At 49.4% G+C, this 18,679-nt stretch overlaps 1 protein-coding gene across 7 annotated transcripts in view; it reads left to right on the top strand.

Moving 5' to 3' along the window:
* The window catches only part of ASAP2 (ArfGAP with SH3 domain, ankyrin repeat and PH domain 2), a 158,583-nt gene that overhangs the window by 28,838 nt on the left and 111,066 nt on the right, over positions 1-18,679 (top strand). For all 7 annotated transcript variants that reach the window (XM_055540973.1, XM_055540972.1, XM_055540977.1 and 4 more), the window contains exon 2: positions 18,447-18,519. In XM_055540973.1, coding sequence (XP_055396948.1) covers positions 18,447-18,519 — 73 coding nt within the window. The remainder of the gene's footprint in view (positions 1-18,446; positions 18,520-18,679) is intronic.

Raw genomic sequence — 18,679 nt, 5'->3', positions numbered from 1 at the left:
TTGTCAGATGAGACTTTACATGTATTCAGACCATTAGATATGAGAGCTTGGAGAGTATTCATTGCTTGGATATAACTGAGGCCCAGTAACATAAAAATCAAATTTTTGCTCATACAAGATACATAAGTGGCCTTGTGTATTTTCTTTATTCTGGCTTTATTATACCCTCAGTAATGACTTCTTTATTATACCCTCAGTAATGACTTCAGGTATAATGGAGAAAAGGCATATGGATTAATAAAAGTTTGTACTTTGACTTCCATCAACAGGAATGTTTTGCCCCAGTGAGCCTTGAAAAATTCTACCATGCACATTTTTGTTCACAGATTATAATCACAGTTGGTAAAGGAACTCAAATGGAAAATGTGACTAAATCAGAAAAGGAACTGTTGAAATGATATTTTTTTAAAAAGCATCTGCTTACTGTGTCATGCAGATGAATTTTAATTAAAATACTTTCAAGATTTAGTTAGGTGGAAAATCAAAGATATACTCTATTTTTCAGGGAGGTAGGGTCCATTTGGAGATATGGAAGCTTGTTATGTTTGTAGATGGAGTAATTGGAGGCAGAATGAATGGGTAGGTAGGTCACTCTGGTGTGTATTTATTCACTCATTCACTTGTTCATTTACTCATCAAGCAATTTGATTGTATACTGTGCTAATTGCTGAGAACTGTATAAACATGGACTTTGCAAGGCTCACAGTCTAGCTGTAAGGGACAGAGAGGTATAATCTGGAAATAATGTGGTAAAAATAGCCAGCAGACTTTGTTCCCCAAAATGAAAAGTGGTCCATGTGTGTTAGTTTTTATGAAACATGTCTATGAAGTCTGCTTTTGGGAATTAGTGGAAAATGTACATAAGTTTATCATTAAAGAATTCGAAGCTAATGAGGCTTTAAGAAGCCATTAAGATTAGGATTAAGAAAATTACTAGAGTTAATCAATGAATATAGTGAAGTTGCAGGATATAAAATTAATACCCAGAAATCCCTTGCTTTCCTCTACAATAACAATGAAAACTCAGAAAGAGAAGTTATAACGAAACAGCCCCATTCCCCACTGCAGCAAAAAGAATAAAATACCTAGGAATAGACCTGCCTAAAGAGACAAAGGGACCTGTATGCAGGAAACTATAAGACGTTGATGAAAGAAATCAAAGATGACACAAACAGATGGAGAGATGCACCATGTTCTTGGATTGGTATTTTTCACAGAACTAAAACAAAAAAATTCACAATTTGTATGGAAACACAAAAGACCCCGAACAACCAAGGCAGTTTTGAGAAAGAAGAAGGAGCTGGACTTCAAGTGGACACTTAACTGTGATGTAGAAATCAAGACAGGAAACATACAGGCCCAGGAAGGATGTTAGCTTCCACCTCTCATTGTAGATGTGGCTGGGGCAGTTTCCTTTGTCTCGCAGTCTGCAGACTGTAGGGCTTCCCTGGTGGCTCAGATGGTAAAGAGTCTGTCTGCAGTGTGGCAGACCTGGATTCAATCCCTGTGTCGGGAAGATCCCCTGGAGAAGGAAATGGGAACCCACTCCAGTATCCTTGCCTGGAGAATCCCATGGATGGAGGAGGCTGGTGGGCTGCAGTCCTTGGGGTCACAAAGAGTCGGACACGTCTGAGCGGCTTCCCTTTCACTTTCACTGCAGACTCAAGGCTCAGGAGGCTTAAGGTCATAATGCGTGTTACATGCCTCTTCCAGTGTGCAGCTGTGGTCAGGATTCAGTACTTAGGTGGTGATGATGTTATTATTGTTATTAATAGAAATTCTGGGAACTAGGGTTGATTTTCATACAAAGAGCAGGAATCCTCCTGGACAAAAGCTTCTGGTCTGAGAAAGACTAGTACTGCCTCTGTTGGGGACAGTGTTTTTTTCTAGATCCTTTGATGACTCTGGGGTGGTTGTGCTGCTGCTGCTACTCCTTGACATCTCGGGTTGGGGGGATGGTACTGCCTAAACCAGAGCTGGCCTATAGGACCAGTCAGTGTATCCTGGGCCTGCTCGGTCACTCACTATGCTCAGTGTGGAGCATTCTGTAAACACAAGCCCTAAAAGATGAGCCATACATTTATATTGGGGCATTTCTTGAAGTAATGGCAATTATGTCCTGTAACACAGTTGCTATGTCTTTTCGCACATGTTGCTCAAGTATCACGTCTTCCTGACTTCCCTGTCTGGACGCACTACTCTTCACTGTTGTGTATTCCTGGGGAGCTGTGCACCAGCAGTGAGCAGAGGACACAGGAGGCCCTGCCTTGGGGAGCCCGGTGATGCTCTTGCTTTGCAGTTGTCTCTATCTGATGCGTCATGCCCGCGTGTATCGCTTTCTGTGTCTGCTGGGGTGATTCTGGACCCTCCAAGGGTGTAGAGACTTTGTTTCTTGTTCTCTGATTTTTACTTATTTATTTTTGGCTGTGTTGGATCTTTGCTGCTGCGCATGGGTTTTCTGTAGTTGCTGTGAGTGGGGGCTACTCTCTACTTGCAGTGCGTGGGCCTCCCATCGGAGGCTTCTCTTGTTGCGGAGCACCTGGGCTCTAGGAGCACAGGCTTCCGTTATTGTGGTGCACGAGCTTAGCTGCCCTGAGGCACTTGGGACCTTAGTTCCCAGACCAGGAATTGAACATGTACCGTGCATTGGCTGGTGGATTCCTAACCACTGGACCACCGGGAAAAGTCCAGAGACTTCGTTTCTGTTTGCCGTCAGCTCCCTGGTGCTCTGAACAAAGCCAGAGACATGCCCGGGGTCACAATAAATATTGATGGTTGGGGCCCAGGTGCAAGAAGAGTGAGCCCCACCTTTGATTTGCTGATAGAACTTATTAATGCAAGTAGTGTGTGGAGGAGACGGTTATTTAAGTTTAGTGAAAGGACCACAGGGTTGTGTCCTGGGGCCAGGATGGAGCTCTGGACTGGGGGCTGTGGGTCTTCTCCCCAGAAACTGCTTGACTTTGGACAACACTTTCCATTTGTGAGCAAAAAAATTGGATGGGATTCTCTGTAAGTCTCTTCAGACTCACCCTCCCTGCTCATTTAGGATAGGCAGATTTAATCACTGTTCAAGGTGTACGTATCTTTTCAGTAACCCAGATGCTGCTGAGCAGGTGAGCGGTGTGAAACTTTTAATCCTTCAGCTGTATGTAAGGTTTCATCCTGGGTCCAGAATTCTTTTAAAAAAGCGAAAATGCCTGCAATTCAGTAATCTTCAGTACAGCGTGCCTTCCTCGCTCCTCCGTCCCCCGTGTTCTTGATCCTTCCTTTGCATCCCAGTCATTCAGCCACCGTGTCACCCCTGTGTGGGAAATGCTTGTCCCCGGGAAGGCCTGGTGTGCAAGTGGCGTGTGCAGAACCGTCAGCCAGTGGGGGGTTTCATTGAGGAGACAGCTCTTTGCCTGGCAGCAGTTCATCTGTTCTCGAGTTTTGATGGCACAGGCCGCAGGGGCCGGGTGTTGAGGAGGCAGCCGCTGGGAGCCTTGATGAGGCTGAAGTCTCTGCTGTCAGCTGGGGGAGACCTCCTTGTGCTTTGAGCTTCCCTGGTGGCTCAGATGGTAAAGAATCTGCCTACCATGCAAGAGACCTGGGTTCAAACCCTGGGTTGGGAAGATCCCATGGAGAAGGGAATGGCTACCCAGTCCAGTATTCTGGCCTGGAGAATTCCATGGACAGAGGAGCCTGGCAGGCTACAGTTCAAGTGGTTGCAAAGAGTTGGATAGGACCGAGTGACTTTTGCCACCACCTTATGCTTTGGGGGAGAGGCACCATCTCCGCACAGTTCCACATCACCAGGTGCTTCAGGTGGGGAGTCTCAGATGGTCCCCTGTCCTCCTCTGCTCCAGGTGATTGATGGTTTAGCCGTTTGCCTCCCTGATAGAACATCAGCCTCAGGGACCTTATTCCTCAGGTGCTACTGTCGCTTTTTGATTCGTGTGCTTCTGTGGGTTTGCTGGCTGCTTCCCTGGTGGCTCAGACTTTAAAAGCATCTGCCTGCAATGCGGGAGACCCAGGTTCGGTCCCTGGGTTGGGACGATCCCCTGGAGAAGGAAATGGCAACCCACTCCAGTGTTCTGGCTTGGAGAATCCCATGGATGGAGGAGCCTGGTGGGCTACAGTCCACAGGGTTGCGGAGAGTCGGACACGACTGAGTGACTTCACTTTCACTTTCTGTGAGAAGGGTCTTTAAGGGAGCGTGAGAGGCAGAAGGAACCTGGGGGGGGGGGGAGCGCTGGCGTTTGTGTTCCCGGGTTCAGAGCTCACCCACACTGCTCACTGTCTTGTGTGTCGTCCGTCTTAAAAGCTCAGTCTGGCCCTCAGCATCCTCATTCTGCCGTTTGGGAATGGTGCTAAGTCACTCGTTAAATGAAATGGTGTCCGAGAGCACAGGGGCCAGCAGCAGGCATAGAGCAGCTGCTCGGGGCATGGGCGCCATTCCTGTTACTGCTGCACGTGCCAGCAGTGCCCGTCCTCGCCTGGTCTCTCTCCTCCTCACAGCATGCGGCAGGTGTCCTCAGGTTAAAACCTGGCGCTCAGCTGGGCTGATCGGAAATGGTCCCTCTCTGGGCCCAGTCCCCCCTCCACTCCACACAGACACATGGACACACACTCAGTCACACTCACACACTCTCACACTCACTCTCACACACACTCGCATACTCACACATACACATTCACTTACACACACACACTCTCTTACTATATCTCACACACTCACACTCACATATTCACACACACACACTCTCTTACACACACACTTTCTCACACACATTCACTCTTGCACACACACATACACACACTCTTACACACTCACACACACTTTCACACACACACATGCACAGTTTCTCGCGCACACACACACACACACAGACTCACACACACATACACACTCTCACACACGCTCTCTCTCTCACACACACACATTCTCGCTCTCTCTGTCTGTGATAACCTTTCTGTGACATGTCCCCCAGCTCTTAGGCGCAGTCTTGCCCCACGTATCTAGGGGTCAGACACTTAGCAGCCCCGGCTGCCTGAAACAGGTCCAGGAACCGGAAGTCAACAGAAGAGGCCGTGGCTCAGCCGCCCTGGAGTCTAGGCCGGCCCAGAGAGCGGAGGATGGCGGCCAAGGGCAGAGAGGACGCGGCACGCGGGTGGGGCTGTGGCGTGGTGCCCGGTGGCCCTGCTTCCCACATGGACCGTCCAGGTGTTACAGGCCAGGTGGTCTTGGTGCTCCCAGCGAGCCTGAGCATTAAGCAGAAGTGTGCTCCATTCTGTATTTAAGAAAACAGGACAATAGAAAATTTGTTTCTCTGGGATTTCCAACCAAGATAAGTTTGGGTTTTTTTTTTACTTTTTTTTAAGTTTTATAAGTTTATTTTTTGAAGTTTTAAAGCTAAAACTTTTTTTTTTAGTTAAAAAAAAAAACTTTTGGATTTTTCTGTGTTATTTTTTCCCCCCAGATAATCAATTTATGTAGAACTCTTAGTTTTCAAATATGAGGAAATGTTAGACAGTGGGCTGTGGAATCACAGTCGAGGGTGTGACTCTTGATGACTTCTGCCACCTACTTGCTAGGCGATCCAGTGAGAGCTAATTGAGCCTCAGTTTCTTCTTCTCTGAAACAAGGGTAATGCCCCCAGCTCAAAGGGTTCCCAGGAGAATTCATAACACGCTGAGCAGAAGGCGTCAGTTGCGGGTGATTGGTAGGTATGGGAATTTGCTCTGTTTCCCTGGCATTCACTGATTCTAGCCATAACACCCCCCGATGTCTGCTAGTCAGTTACTTGGTGAATTTTCCTGGACCATTTAACGTGTAGGTTGTGTATTTCAGTTAGATTAGAAGTCCCTTACGGTCAGGGACCCTGAATCCAGGGATGAAGTTTGTGTTAAATAATGCTGTTCTTTGTGATCTATCCACTCCCATGTGCATAGAGGCGTAGACTCCTGGAATTTAAGTCTAGAAAAAACTCCACGCTAGCATTCCTGTGGACAGTGGCAAGTTTTCCGATGAGCCAGCCCAGGCCGGGGCTGAGAAGTTGACCGTTGGCCAAGGCCACACAGACAGTTAGTGGTTGAGCCAGGTTGGCCCCGGGGAGTCCTGCGTGACCCAGGTTTCTTCCCTCTTTATGGCCAATGGGGGTCTAATGCCTTGTTCTTCTGCTTGAGGTTTCGGGCTCAACATCCTGCTCTGAGAGCACCTTAAATGTGGCGTGAACCTGGCATGAACTTGGCCTGCACAGCAGGTCTGTGGCTTCACCCTGCCCTTTAACCCTCTCTCTGTCTACTCCATCTGCCCCTGGGTCTCCAAAGTGGGCGGCAGAGCTTTCCGCACGTAGCAATTTTCATGTCTGTGATGGTTGTGGCATCTGTAGGGTTACGTAGTTATACACTTGAACCACACACTCAGGCTTGCCTTGTGCTCAGATGGGGAGGGGTTTGCAGGGATGTCGTCGGCTGTGTCTGCCACGTGCGCTCCCTGGGGGCCTGCCGGCAGTGTGCCCTAGAAGCGCCTTGCTGAGGTCATGGGGAGAACCCCTGGGAGGACATCACAGGTGTCGCGTCCTGCCCGTTGGGCCTTTGTGGGCAGCACCAGCGGTGCCATGAGGCCCAGAGAGTGGACACTGGGCGTGCTGAGTCCCGCCGGCGGCCTGCCTCCGGGGGCCGAGTGGAGTCGGCCGCCCTGCTCCTCCAGAGGAGGCCAGGACCTCCCTGGGGGCCCTGGTCACAGAGGAGGCACCTTGGAACCCCTTTGCCAACCTCTGGCATCTCGTCTGGGCTGGTTCTACGTGGGGTCTGTGAAGGGAGTGTGGGCCCGTCAGGCTGGGTGCCGTGTGGGAGGGAAGGCAGAAGCTGGGGGTCACACCCCAATTACAGCTCCTCCCATCTGTGCTGTTTCCTTATGGAGGAAATGTACTTCATCTCCTGAGCCTGAGTTTCACTGTTGTTGGTCATTCGCTCAGGGTGTCCAGCTCTTTGTGACCCCATGGACTGCAGCACGCCAGGCTTTCCTGTCCTTCACCATCTTCCGGAGTTTGCTCAAACTCATGTCCATTGAGTCGGTGATGCCATCCAACTATTTCATCCTCTGTTGTCCCCTTCTCCTGCCTTCAAACTTTCACTATCTGTAAAATGAGGGAAGTAACACCTACATTAACTACCTCTGGGATTGTTATGAAGCTGAAATGGTACACGTTGTCTCTCTCCTTGGGGATGAACCTCCATCTATCCTCATCACTTCTAGCATTTAGCTTGCTGCCAGACACAAGTGGGCATTTAAGGTTTGTTGACTAGCATTCTGTAATCTGCAGGGTATGCTGCACTCATGGTGATTGTTCCTCGTAATTCAGCCTCTGGTGTTTGACCACAGACTCTATGGTTGGTCAGGGGAAGGGGCAGGAAATGCCAGGCAGTCTCATTGCATCCTCGTTTCTAGAACCCTGGAGTCCTGGCAACTCCCAGTGCCACGCACGACTCTGGGGATGTCAGGCCCGGGGCCCTGGGCAGCGGTCATGGTCTCAGTCTTAATCATTTAACACGCTTTAGAATGTGTGAAGTGTTACCCCATCCCACAGCTGGTCTGAAAGGATGTGGGGACATTGCCTGGTTCCCTGAGGAGAAATACAGCATGGTGTGTTTTTGTCTAAACCGAGTCCACAAATAGCCACCAGACACAGTTGGAAAGCAGTAAGCTGTAGCTGAGAGATTAACCGTGGTCGGTCCAGCGAGGGAACCTGCAGGAAGGAAGGGTGACCTGACAGGACCACGGATGGGACTGGGTTGAACTGAGGGACTTGAAGAAAAGGAAGTGCAAGCCAGCATCTCTCATTTTCTCCTTTCCTTAATTTTTTTTTTTTTCCCATTAATTAACCTGTCTAGTTCACCAAGTTTCTCTCATCAGTGTTTTGTAATGAGCCAGACTGTATGCTTGGCACGCACTGACAGGGAGACGTTTGCATGTGGCCTGTAGAACGTGGCCCTCAGGGAAGGGCTGGAAGGAGAGCTGTCCCCAGTGTCAGACAGCCAGTAACACTCCCTGCTCAGATGCTGACCGGAGGTGCTGTTGCCTGTGGGCAGGGGGGCAGACGGATGCCTGAGGCCATAGTGTTGGAACGGCATTGGAGTTTAGGTAATTGAGGAACCGGTGACCCTAGGAGTTGATCTTAAAGGCCTTTGGAAGGTACTTGAAGAACTGAGGGCTCATGCAGGTGTGAGATTTATTAATACCTCTACCCCTAAGGTGACTGCTGGCCGACATCTCCATGTTGGTAGCTTGACCTTCTGATGAGTCGTACTGACACATACTTGACGTTTGTTTCTTCCTCTTTTGAGAAGTCCAAGCCAGGGAAAAACGACATTTTTAGTTAGAAATTAAGTTTTGCTCTTACCAAGGATTTGTTTGTACGTTTGGATTAGGATTGATTATTCACAGTATTAATGATCGCTCTATTCTGTTGAGATCCTTGGGCAGGATTCTCAGTTACCCTGGAAAATTAATCCATGATGTCAGGTATGTTTGGCTTCCCTGGTAGCTCAGAGGGTAAAGTGTCTGCCTGCAGTGCAGGAGACCTGGGTTCGACCCCTGAGTCGGGAAGGTGCCCTGGAGAAGGAAATGGCAACCCATTCCAGTATTCTTGCCTGGAGAATCCCATGGACAGAGGAGTCTGGTAGGCTACAGTCCACAGGGTCGCAAAGAGTTGGACATGACTGAGTGACTTCACTTCACTTCGGGTACATTTGAATGCACTTATAGTCTTTCCTTGGAAAGATGGATAGCTGAAATGCAAACTGCCTTAAAGACAGTAGTTTGGTTGACTCTTTTGTCTGGGACCTCAGAGGAGAAGTGACTTGTCTCAGGCCATGATATGAGTAGGTGACAGAGCCTGCCCCTGCCTTTTCCCGGCCATTGCGCCCACCCTTGGTTTTGCACAATCCATCATTCCTGTCCCTGTAATAAATGTAGATGGGGCTGCTCAGCTTCTACTAGTAGAACGTCTGTGGACACTTGCAGCTTCTGCAGGTTTCTTGAGAAACGATACGCATTTTGTATCTTTGCTTTTTTGAGGGATAGTAAATACTTCACATGTTAGCTTTAAAAGCAGATAGCATTCTGGTCTGAGAAATGTAGGATATCTACTTTTATATCATCTGGGATGGCAGCTGCAGTGGCTGTGTGTCCTGAGCGGGGCAGGTTGGGGGTGGAGAGGAGAATGAGGACTGACCGGGGGTCCTGCAGGCGGGAGGGGGCCTCTCCCCTGGGCTGTGGGAACCCGTCCCCTGCTCTCTCTCTCTGACTCTGTCAGCTGGGGTTTAGTTTTCTTTGGATAGAGAACAAAGAAAGTAAAACGAATGGTCTGAAGCCCTTCCTTGGGGAGAAACACTCACATCCCCAGATGCTGAAAATAAGCAGGCTCTGAGACCCCTGGCAGCCGCCTCAGTCCGCTGAGAGCTGCTCTTGCCTTTGGCTGCCCATTCCTGCCCCCAGGTCCAGCTGCACCCCGCCAGCTCGCCTGGCTCTGTGGCCGCCTCTTCCTGCCAAGTTGCTGGCTCCTCTGAAACCTTACCTTTCCCTCCACCCTGACCTGGCCGGTCCCGAGGTTTTGTCCAAGCCGCGCTCTCCACTCCCCAGCTTCCCCCCCCATCCCCCCCCCCACCCCGACCCTCCGCTTCCTGGGTGAAAGGGTGCCGTCTGGGGGCAGAGTGGTCCAGAGGGAGAAGAAGGGGTGAGGCCCTCTGCCCCACCGCGGTCCTCCTCTCTGGTCCCAGCTGGGTTCAGTTTGCTTTCCGTTGTGGTGGAAGCCGTCGTCCACTGTGTGTGTGTTTAGCAGAGGTTTCTGTTCTTTGGATGAACTCACCTGATGCCTTGTCTGTAAAGCAGCCCTGCCATGTTCCAGGCTGGGGGTGCTGATGGTGAATTCCCTCCACACCCTCTTTTCAGTTCTCACACCCCTGAAGGGTTCTGCACGCTCCTGAGATTAAACGGAGCAGGGAGCAGGGGGCCCCTGGTGTCGACCCATCTGTAGACTTCCTGGCGCCGGGAGCCCCATTTGGAGCGCCAGGGCTTCGGGCAGGCTTGATGCCCTCATGCCCTGGGCACCTCAGCTTCACCCCTTACACAAGTGTCTGCCCAGTGTTCGTACAAGTTCTATCACTCCTTACAGATGACCACCCTTAGGTTCTGGGGTGGAGCACCCTGGGGAACAAGCCCATCCAGACCCCAGCTGTGAGTGCAGGGTCCTGGGGTCTAGGTATCCTCCATGCCATCTGGGGGGGGCATGGACTCCTGGTAGTTGGCCCCCTTGGCCCCCGTTGTTCTCACCCTAAGTGGACCAGGGCAGGACTTCCCGAAGCAGCCACCAGGCCCTGTGCAGCCCTGGGTCTGTCCCAGCAGTGACCAGCCATGTGATCCGCCCACGGGGCTGGGCTGTGCAACAGGAGTCTGGCGAGCATGTGTACTGATTTACATTTTCACCTCCTTTTCCCCCCTGGAAAACCCACTGCTGCGCTGCTGCGAGGGTGTCTCTGTATGTGGCAGGTGTCTCTGGGGCCTCAACAAGTTGGCTGGTTCCTTCCTTCCTCCTTCTGGGTTTCCCTCCTCCCTCCTTCCTGCCTCATCACAGGGCAGGGTGCCAGGCCTTTGGGATGGGAAACAGGAACCGAGAAGTGGAAGATCAAGACACGGCCAGATTGCGGTCCTCTCTCTGAGCTTCCCCTGGAAAAGCCCGGAGTCGATGGTGGAACTAGGCAAGCCCGCCACCTGCCTTCAGGCCCTGCCTACCCCTCCTCGGCTCTTGGAAGATTCTGGAACCTCAGACTGGTTACACCCGTGGTCTGGGCAGGTGTGCCCCTGCACCTGGATGAGCTTAGAGGAAGGGGCTTAAAACAAAGCCCAGGGAGCAGGGTGCAAGAGCGATGATTTCCCAACATTAAGAAAGGTGCATGTAGAAGCTTGCTAAGCTCCCCTGGCCACTCTGGAACTCTGGACGCCCAGCTGTCAGCACACGGGGTTGGGGCTGCAGTTCTGGAAGCTTGCTCCTTAGCTTGCAGAACAAAGTCTTACTTTGTGCTCCTTGTCTGCACACAGGGCCCAGAAACAAAACGACATCCCCAGTCCCCCCTGCCCCGTTTGTGTTGCCAGCATGGCGTTCGTGTGGCTTGCTCCTGTGCCCCCAGGCTGACCTCACTCCCAGCCTCCCCTGCTGCTTTTTCTGCATAGCCAGGCCTGCGGTGCCGGGTCCACGTCTGTTCCCCACCCTGCTTCCTGCAGGGGTGTGCTGGCACCTTCTGGGATAAGGTCCCTTCTGTTTGTGAGCAGAGCACTGTGGGAGGTGTTGGGGGACCGGGCCAGGCCCTCCCCCTACCCCTCATCTGTCCGGGAACAGGGCACCAGGGCCAGGTGCCTTTCTTTGCTTCTGGTGGATTGTAGCTCTCTTTCCGAAATTCGCCTTTGCCTTTTAGCTCCTCAGATTTCCCAGAACTCACCCCCCAGTAAAAATCAGGATGGAGAACACTTTTATAAAGCTGGGTTCACATCATCTGTTTCCGTTTCTCTGCATTAGTGATTCTGATAAGGCCTGTGTTGGGGGCTGACTTTCCAGGGAGAAGGGTCCATGGGGAGCCTGTGGATACTCGGTCCTTCAGCCTTATGTGGGCCTTATTGAGCCCATGTCCCTCAGGGCTCTCCTTTGTTATCCCGGGTCTTTGTACATGGTCTGTGTTCTTTTCCACTTCATGGCTTCAGCTGTGTGACCCAGTTGGCATCAGTCATCCTAACAAGTCTAGACTTGGATCCTAGGAGGGCACTGTCGTGTGTGAGGTTACCCCCCTAGTTGGGCATTTGTGGCTCTTTCCCATTTTTTCTCAGTAACATCTACACCCTTAAACATAATCTAAATCCCTGAACACAGTCTAATTTTGTCTATCTAAAGATTTTTTTATGGTATTACATTGCACGTTTACTTTTGCAAATTGCTTCTTTAATATTTCTGTGAATTTTCATTTGTGTTCTGTGTGGGCAAAGTTTGCTCGTTTCCATCACTGTGTAGCATTCTGATATATGTATATACGACACTTCATCCATTTTCCCATTGATAGGCATTTGGTTTTGCCCAGTCTTCAGCTCCATGGAAATGTGCCACGAACATCTTTGTACGTATCTTCCACCGCAGATATTCACATACTATGAGTAACTTTGATTGTGTTAGGCAACACCAAAGTTCGACCTTCTGGTTTGTCCTCACGCACACGTTGCACACAGCTGTGATCCAGCTTGGCTATTTATTTGATCTTTATTCTTCATGACACCTGCTATTCTCCTGGCCTCTGCTTTATTCCCAGGAGGAGGGCAATCCATTATTGCTCTTGCTTTAAACCGAGCCTGCAGGCCACAGTGCATTTCTGTGCTTCCCAAAAGGCTTCTGGAAATATTTGACACTGTCATTAATGTTCTCCGTGACTTCAGAAGTCAGGTCAAACGTGCAATGAGGCAAAGCCACCATCTCGATGTCTGTACAACCCTTTCTTGGCAAAGCTGTCCTTAGGGCAAGGTCTGCGCATTGTTTTGTTTTGCTATTTGGTCTTGTGTCCTTCAAATCTGTCGTTTCCTCTCCAGTTGGTCCTTCTTGAAAGGACTGAGGGGACAGGAGATGGGTCAGGCTTGGATCGTGGCCTGAATGGGGAGGCCTGTGGTCCGCTGTCCTCCAGGGCAGCATCTCTGGTTTCCAACAATAGGCCAGGCCATTGCCACCCCTGCTGGCTCCAGTTGTGGCCTTAGGGAGCTGGGGACGAAGCTGGGCCTCCAGGTCAGGGCAGGAGCAGCAGGGCGCCTGACGGTGCTGGAGAAATGTTTCTGTGGATCCACAGGTCAGGGGTCAGCAGAGTTTATCTGCAAAGGGCCAGATAGTAAATATTTCAGCCTTTGCAGCCCCAGAGGCAAAATTGAGGAAACTGTGTACATGCTTAGATAATAAGAGATAAAATAAATTTCCACAAAAATTTTTTATTAATAAAAATCAAAATATAATAATAATGATGATGAAGTGTAGTTCTTTTGGTTTTGTTGTTGCTGTTCAGTCTCTAAGTTGTGTCGGACTCTTCGTGACTCTCTGAACTGCAGCATGCTAGACTCCCTTGTCCTTCACTATCTCCTGGAGTTTACTCAGATTCATGTCCATTGAGTTGGTGATGCTATCTAATCATCTCATTCTCTGCCATCCTCTTCTCTTTTTGCCTTCGGTCTTTCCCAGCATCAGAGTCTTTTTCCAACGAATCGGTTTTTCGCATCAGGTGGCCAAGGTATTGGAGCTTCAGCTTCAGCATCAGCCCTTCCCATGAATATTCAGGGTTGATTTCCTTTAGGATTGACTAGTTTGATCTCCTTGCTGTCCAAGGGGTGCTTAAGGGTCTTCTTCAGCACCGCAGCTCGAAAGCATCAGTTCTTCAGTGCTCAGCCTTCTTTATGGTTTTTTGGTAATGCAAGTCTACTAATGAGAAGAGTGGAATTCCTTCTGGAAGGGATGACTTTTCTTTCTCTCGCTTTCTTTTTTTTTTTCTTATTCATTTATATATGTATGTATGAACCTTTCTTTTAACAGGGGTTCAAAGTTGGCATCCCGCATCACCCCCATCATCACGTATTGGACAGATCCTTGGCTCATGGCCGCCTGTAAACAGACTGAGGGGCGGACATGCCTGTCAACCCCGGATGCCCGAGGCTCGCCTCAGACAGCCTCGAGGTGTGGTCCCGCAGTCCAGCATCAGGACCAGGGTGCCTTTGTGCCAGAATGGAGGTCCCTGTACGGCCCTGGGAACAGGGGAGACGGGCGTGTCACATGGTGATGTTGGTGCCAAGCTCACCGAGGGAAGAGGGCGTGGGCCCCTAAGTGCTCCCAGTGTTTTATGGGGCAGCCCTGGAGGGTGGCACACAGAGGGACCTGCAGAGAAGAGGAGAAGCATCGAGGGCAACCTGCTTGGAAATGGTCTCGGGTCTACTACCGGAGCTCCAGAGAAAAGGGAGCGAGGCTGAGGAATTGACTCTGTAGTTTTACTCTAAATATTTGTCTGTGGCTAGTGGCTGCCATCCTGGACAGCACGGGTCTGAAAAGGAGAAGTGTGTGCGTCCTCCCTGGAAGATGTCCTTTCCCACGCTGCACACAGCCCTGGACCAGCCATGGACTCAGAGGAGAGCTGCTTCCGTGAATAAATAAGAACTGTGGCTATTAATACAACAGTTTAGGGGATCAAAAGAGAGGCCTTAAAAGTGGTTCTAGACAGTTGTTTATTTTCCTCTGAAATATCTGAGACACATCCCCACAGCCTTGTTTATGTGATAAATTTACTCTGTGAAATTTGCTTTATAAACTAAAGGTCAGCTGTGGTCCGGCTCCTCAGAATTAATGAGCTTTGGCCAGACGTAGGCTGTTGCACGGTGCCTGCTTAGGGCTCTATTGTCTATTAGATTTTTGCTTGTTTATAGTTTTTACATGCAAATTCTGGTTGTAATTACAGCTTTTTTTTTTCTCTTTTCCTGAGCTCGTGTAGATTTTAGAGAGGGCAGGGTGTAGGTGAGGGTGTGATCTGGTTAGAAATCTCAGCCCAACTGGCAGAAGCTTTTGGTTCCTTGAAACTCTCAAATTTTTATTATTTTTGTTCTAAGATTCCCTTGCTGTTTTTATATATAAATGACAGAGGCTTTTTCCAGCACTCAAGTCTTTATCACTTGAACTTCTGACCAAGTTCAGCCTTAATTATCTGTAAATATGCACCATAATGAGGGGTGTGTTTTTGAGTGGGGCGGTAATTGCATTTCCCTCTTGTAATTTTAATTAAAAATTACCTCTACTGCCCACCTCACCTTTACTTCCAGGCTCTTCCTAACAGACTGGAAAAGCAGCTGTTACTGCTTATCTGCTCTTTTCTGAGTTCAGGAAACAGCATGGCCCTTTAATGACAAGGCGAGAATTCCATGGGGCGGCATATTTTTACAAGACTTTGATCAGGGAGGGTGTGTCCCGCAGTATAACCTGGGAGGAGAATGTCAGAGTTTAACCTTGTGATAAAGCCTGTTTCCTCTGCTGTCAGCCTTCCACACCGAAGTTCCCGTTTTTCTCAGTGTGATCGAGCCAAAGCCTTCGTGGACAGATAACTCTCTCAGAGGACTAGCAGCTGGAGAGTTGAAGCCTGGTTGAAAGTAGATCTTGGTGGCCACTCGCAGACCTTTCCAGCGTGTCTGCTGCCCTGCCTTGACCTTCCCACTGTGGGGCCCAGCCGGTCCGCCACCTTTGGGTGGGCTTTCCCTGAATCCACTCCCCTGCCTGCCCAGATCCATGTTCTCACTGGGTCCGCATGACCTTCTCCTCCTCTCTGCCCTCTGCCAAGAAGACTTCAGTGGCTGCTCCTTGTCTGTCCTTAGAAGAGAGCATTAAAGAAACAGTAAGATTAGTTTTATTTATATTTTACTTAACCTAGTATGTCCAAAACAGCATCAGTTTAAGGTGTGCCTGAGCCACATTTCCATGCTCAGCAGACACTTGGGCCTGGTAGGTACCCTACGAGACAGCATCCATATCGAGGCAGAGCTGGTCAAGTAGAAAACCAGGTCAAGCTCAGTCCTGGACCCCTGGCTGTGGTCACAGTTAATTTGTGTTTATTTCAGGCATTGAGTTGCTAGACTATAAACTCCATGAAGGCAGGGGCAGGTCCCGTTTTGCGCACCATTGTATCTGTATAATGTAGCTCATATTCAGCTCATGGTAGGTACTCAGTAAATCTTCAGTTCAGTCGCTCAGTCGCGTCCGACTCTTTGCGACCCCATGGACTGCAGCACTCCAGGTCTCCCTGTCCATCACCAACTCCCGGACCTTGCTCAAACTCATGTTCATTGAGTTGGTGATTCCATCCAACATCTCATCCTCTGTCGTCCCCTTCTCCTCCCACCTTCAATCTTTCCCAGCATCAGGGTCTTTTCCAATGAGTCAGTTCTTAAGCAAAGAACTCGGTAGGAGAATCTGTCGTCCCCTTCTCCTCCCACCTTCAATCTTTCCCAGCATCAGGGTCTTTTCCAATGAGTCAGTTCTTAAGCAAAGAACTCGGTAGGAGAAGCTGTGAGGAGCACCCAGATGACCCATCCAAGAAGACTTTGAGGAGGAAGAAGTACCTCTAAACCAATCAAACCGGATTCAGCATGGAAGCTGAGGGTCATGAGGAGGAAGGGAAAGTGTTCTGGGTGGTGGGGGGAGGAGGTGTACGGTATTTGGAAGCCAAGAGAAAGTAGCAGGTTGATGGGAGCTTCATTAATTCATTGTAACAGAAGTTCAGGGTACAGGTTCATCAAGCTTTGCCGAAGAGCTGAGGGGTTGTCCTAGGACCTCCTGGGCAGGGAGCGGTCCCTCCGACTCTTGTGAGTTTCTCTCTTCTGTGCAGAATGTTTTCAACCTTCACACCTCCTACCACACAGGAGGGGCTTAATATGAATACTGGCTGACTTACAGTGTTTCCATATAGTCTGACCAGGCTGCTGTTGATGTCTTCTGCTGTCTGTGGGAAGCTTTAGAAAGAGGAGCAGGTTTTATTATTTGAAGGCAAGTCAGACTCTTTTCTACACACTTTTCTACACAGCGCAGTGGTAAAGAATCCACTTGCCAAGGCAGGAGACACGAGTTCCCTCCCTAGGTGGGGAAGATGCCCTGGAGGAGGGCATGGAAACCCACTCCAGTATTCTTACTTGGAGAATCCCATGGACAGAGGAGCCTGGCAGGCTACAGTCCCTGGGGTTGCAAAGAGCTGGACGCGACTAAGTATGCAGGCACAACAGATTCTTTTCTAGTGATTCTAAAGTCTGGGCAGGACCAAATTCTCTCAAGATGCTAGGTGAGATGTTGAGTAGAACAGATGTGTTTTTCAGTAGTGGCCCCTTATGTGGGGATTGGGCCCTTCCGGAGCTTTTGATGCCTGTATTGAACATGTGTCTTTGTATGTGAGAGCTGTGTTCTCTGACACATCTTTGTCCAAGCTTCAGGAAGTAGGGTTTCTGACACAGCCCTGAGCAAACCCTGTCTTCTTGATGGCCCTGGGGACCCTGGGAGTCGCTGCATGTGTGGGCAGTAAAAATTGATGAGATTTTGTGAGAAAGATAGTTCAGTAGTGATTTTCATGGGTTATTTGCTGTTTCCAAATCTCTTTTTATATCTCAAGGGAAAGTCAGGAATGGATTAGAGATGACCTCCTAGGAAAATAAAAGTAATTCTCTATAATTATGTTTACTGCCTTATATTAGTCCCTACCTACTCTTTCCTACAAAATATTGGAAAACAATGCTTTTTTATTGCATCCTTTCTTTGTATTTAACCACTCTGTCAAATATCGGATACCTTGGGATCATTTTTCTGTGTAAAATTGTCAGCAGCAGTCACATCTGTTTTTAGCATCCAGCAAAAAATAGTCATTGCTGCGTTAGAACTAGGACTTACGAAGCAGGTATTGAAAAGGGCTTCCCTGGTGGCTCAGTGGTAAAGAATCCACCTGCCAAGCAGGAGATGTGGGCTCAGTCCCGGATCAGGAAGATCCCCTGGAGAAAGGGAATCTCTACCCACTCCATTATTCATGCCTGAAGAATCCTATGGACAGAGGAGCCTGGTGGGCTACAGTTCATGGGGTCTCAATAGTCGGACACGACTGAGCAACTGAGCTCACGTTGAAAATGGATTCAAGAGGAGATTCAGGAAGGCTGGATGTCCAGAATCTGTCTCTCTGGGCAGAGGTGTGCTCTGTGTAAGATGATCGTCATTATACTTTTTGGATCAAACTCAAAATGAGTAACAAGTACTGTTATTGATTATCTATTGTATACCAGATATTAGGCTGGCTACTTCCCTGCAGGTGTGCATTGAGTCTTCACAAAAGTCCTGTGTTTGGTGTCCCTGTCCCAGTTTACAAATGCTTTTTCTCTCCCATCACAACAAAAAGTGACACCCCTTGCTCTTCTGTAGAGTTTTGTTGGGATAAAGGGACATTTTACCCCTGTGTCTTTTGTGATTAAAACTCCAGGTATGATTAGTCATTGAACAAATATTATTTGAGCCCTTACCATGTGCTAGGCATCGTAAGAGCTGTATACACCTATGGTGTGGTGGTTGGTCCAGGCCCTGGCAGGCTGGCACGTCCCTGGGCCTGGCTGGTTCATAGGGATAAACTGAGGGTTGGTGGAAGCAGAGTTGGTCCAGGTTGACTTGCTACACTGCGGGAGGCCAGTTTCCAGTGGGCACAGCGATCAGAGACAACTCGGGCGTGGCAAGGCGGTGGCTTTTAGGGACCACCTGCTTCCCCACCACACTGAGCCCTGGTCCCAGGGAGGTGGCCCCAGACCGGCCTCCTCATGGCTCTCGTATGGCTGTTCTCTGTAGCTGTGATCTAAGCTCAAGCGTGTGTTAATGAGTACATTCTCTGTATTTTAGGCCTTGGACGTGGACCGGATGGTTCTCTACAAAATGAAGAAATCCGTGAAAGCAATAAATATCTCTGGGCTGGGTGAGTATGCATTCTTTTCTAGTTTTCTTTGTGGACAATTTGTATTCGCAGTCTGGATATCATAATGTTAATTACCGTGAGTGAATAATCAACCAGACTTCTTTTTCTGGGTGTGCAAATTAGAGAGGTGAGTTGGGATGTGTCATTCTTGGGTGCATGT

This window comes from Bubalus kerabau, chromosome 11 (genome assembly GCF_029407905.1).
Source record: "Bubalus kerabau isolate K-KA32 ecotype Philippines breed swamp buffalo chromosome 11, PCC_UOA_SB_1v2, whole genome shotgun sequence".
In the NCBI taxonomy this organism is placed as follows: domain Eukaryota; kingdom Metazoa; phylum Chordata; class Mammalia; order Artiodactyla; family Bovidae; genus Bubalus; species Bubalus kerabau.
This window is presented reverse-complemented; position numbering and strand designations above follow the sequence as displayed.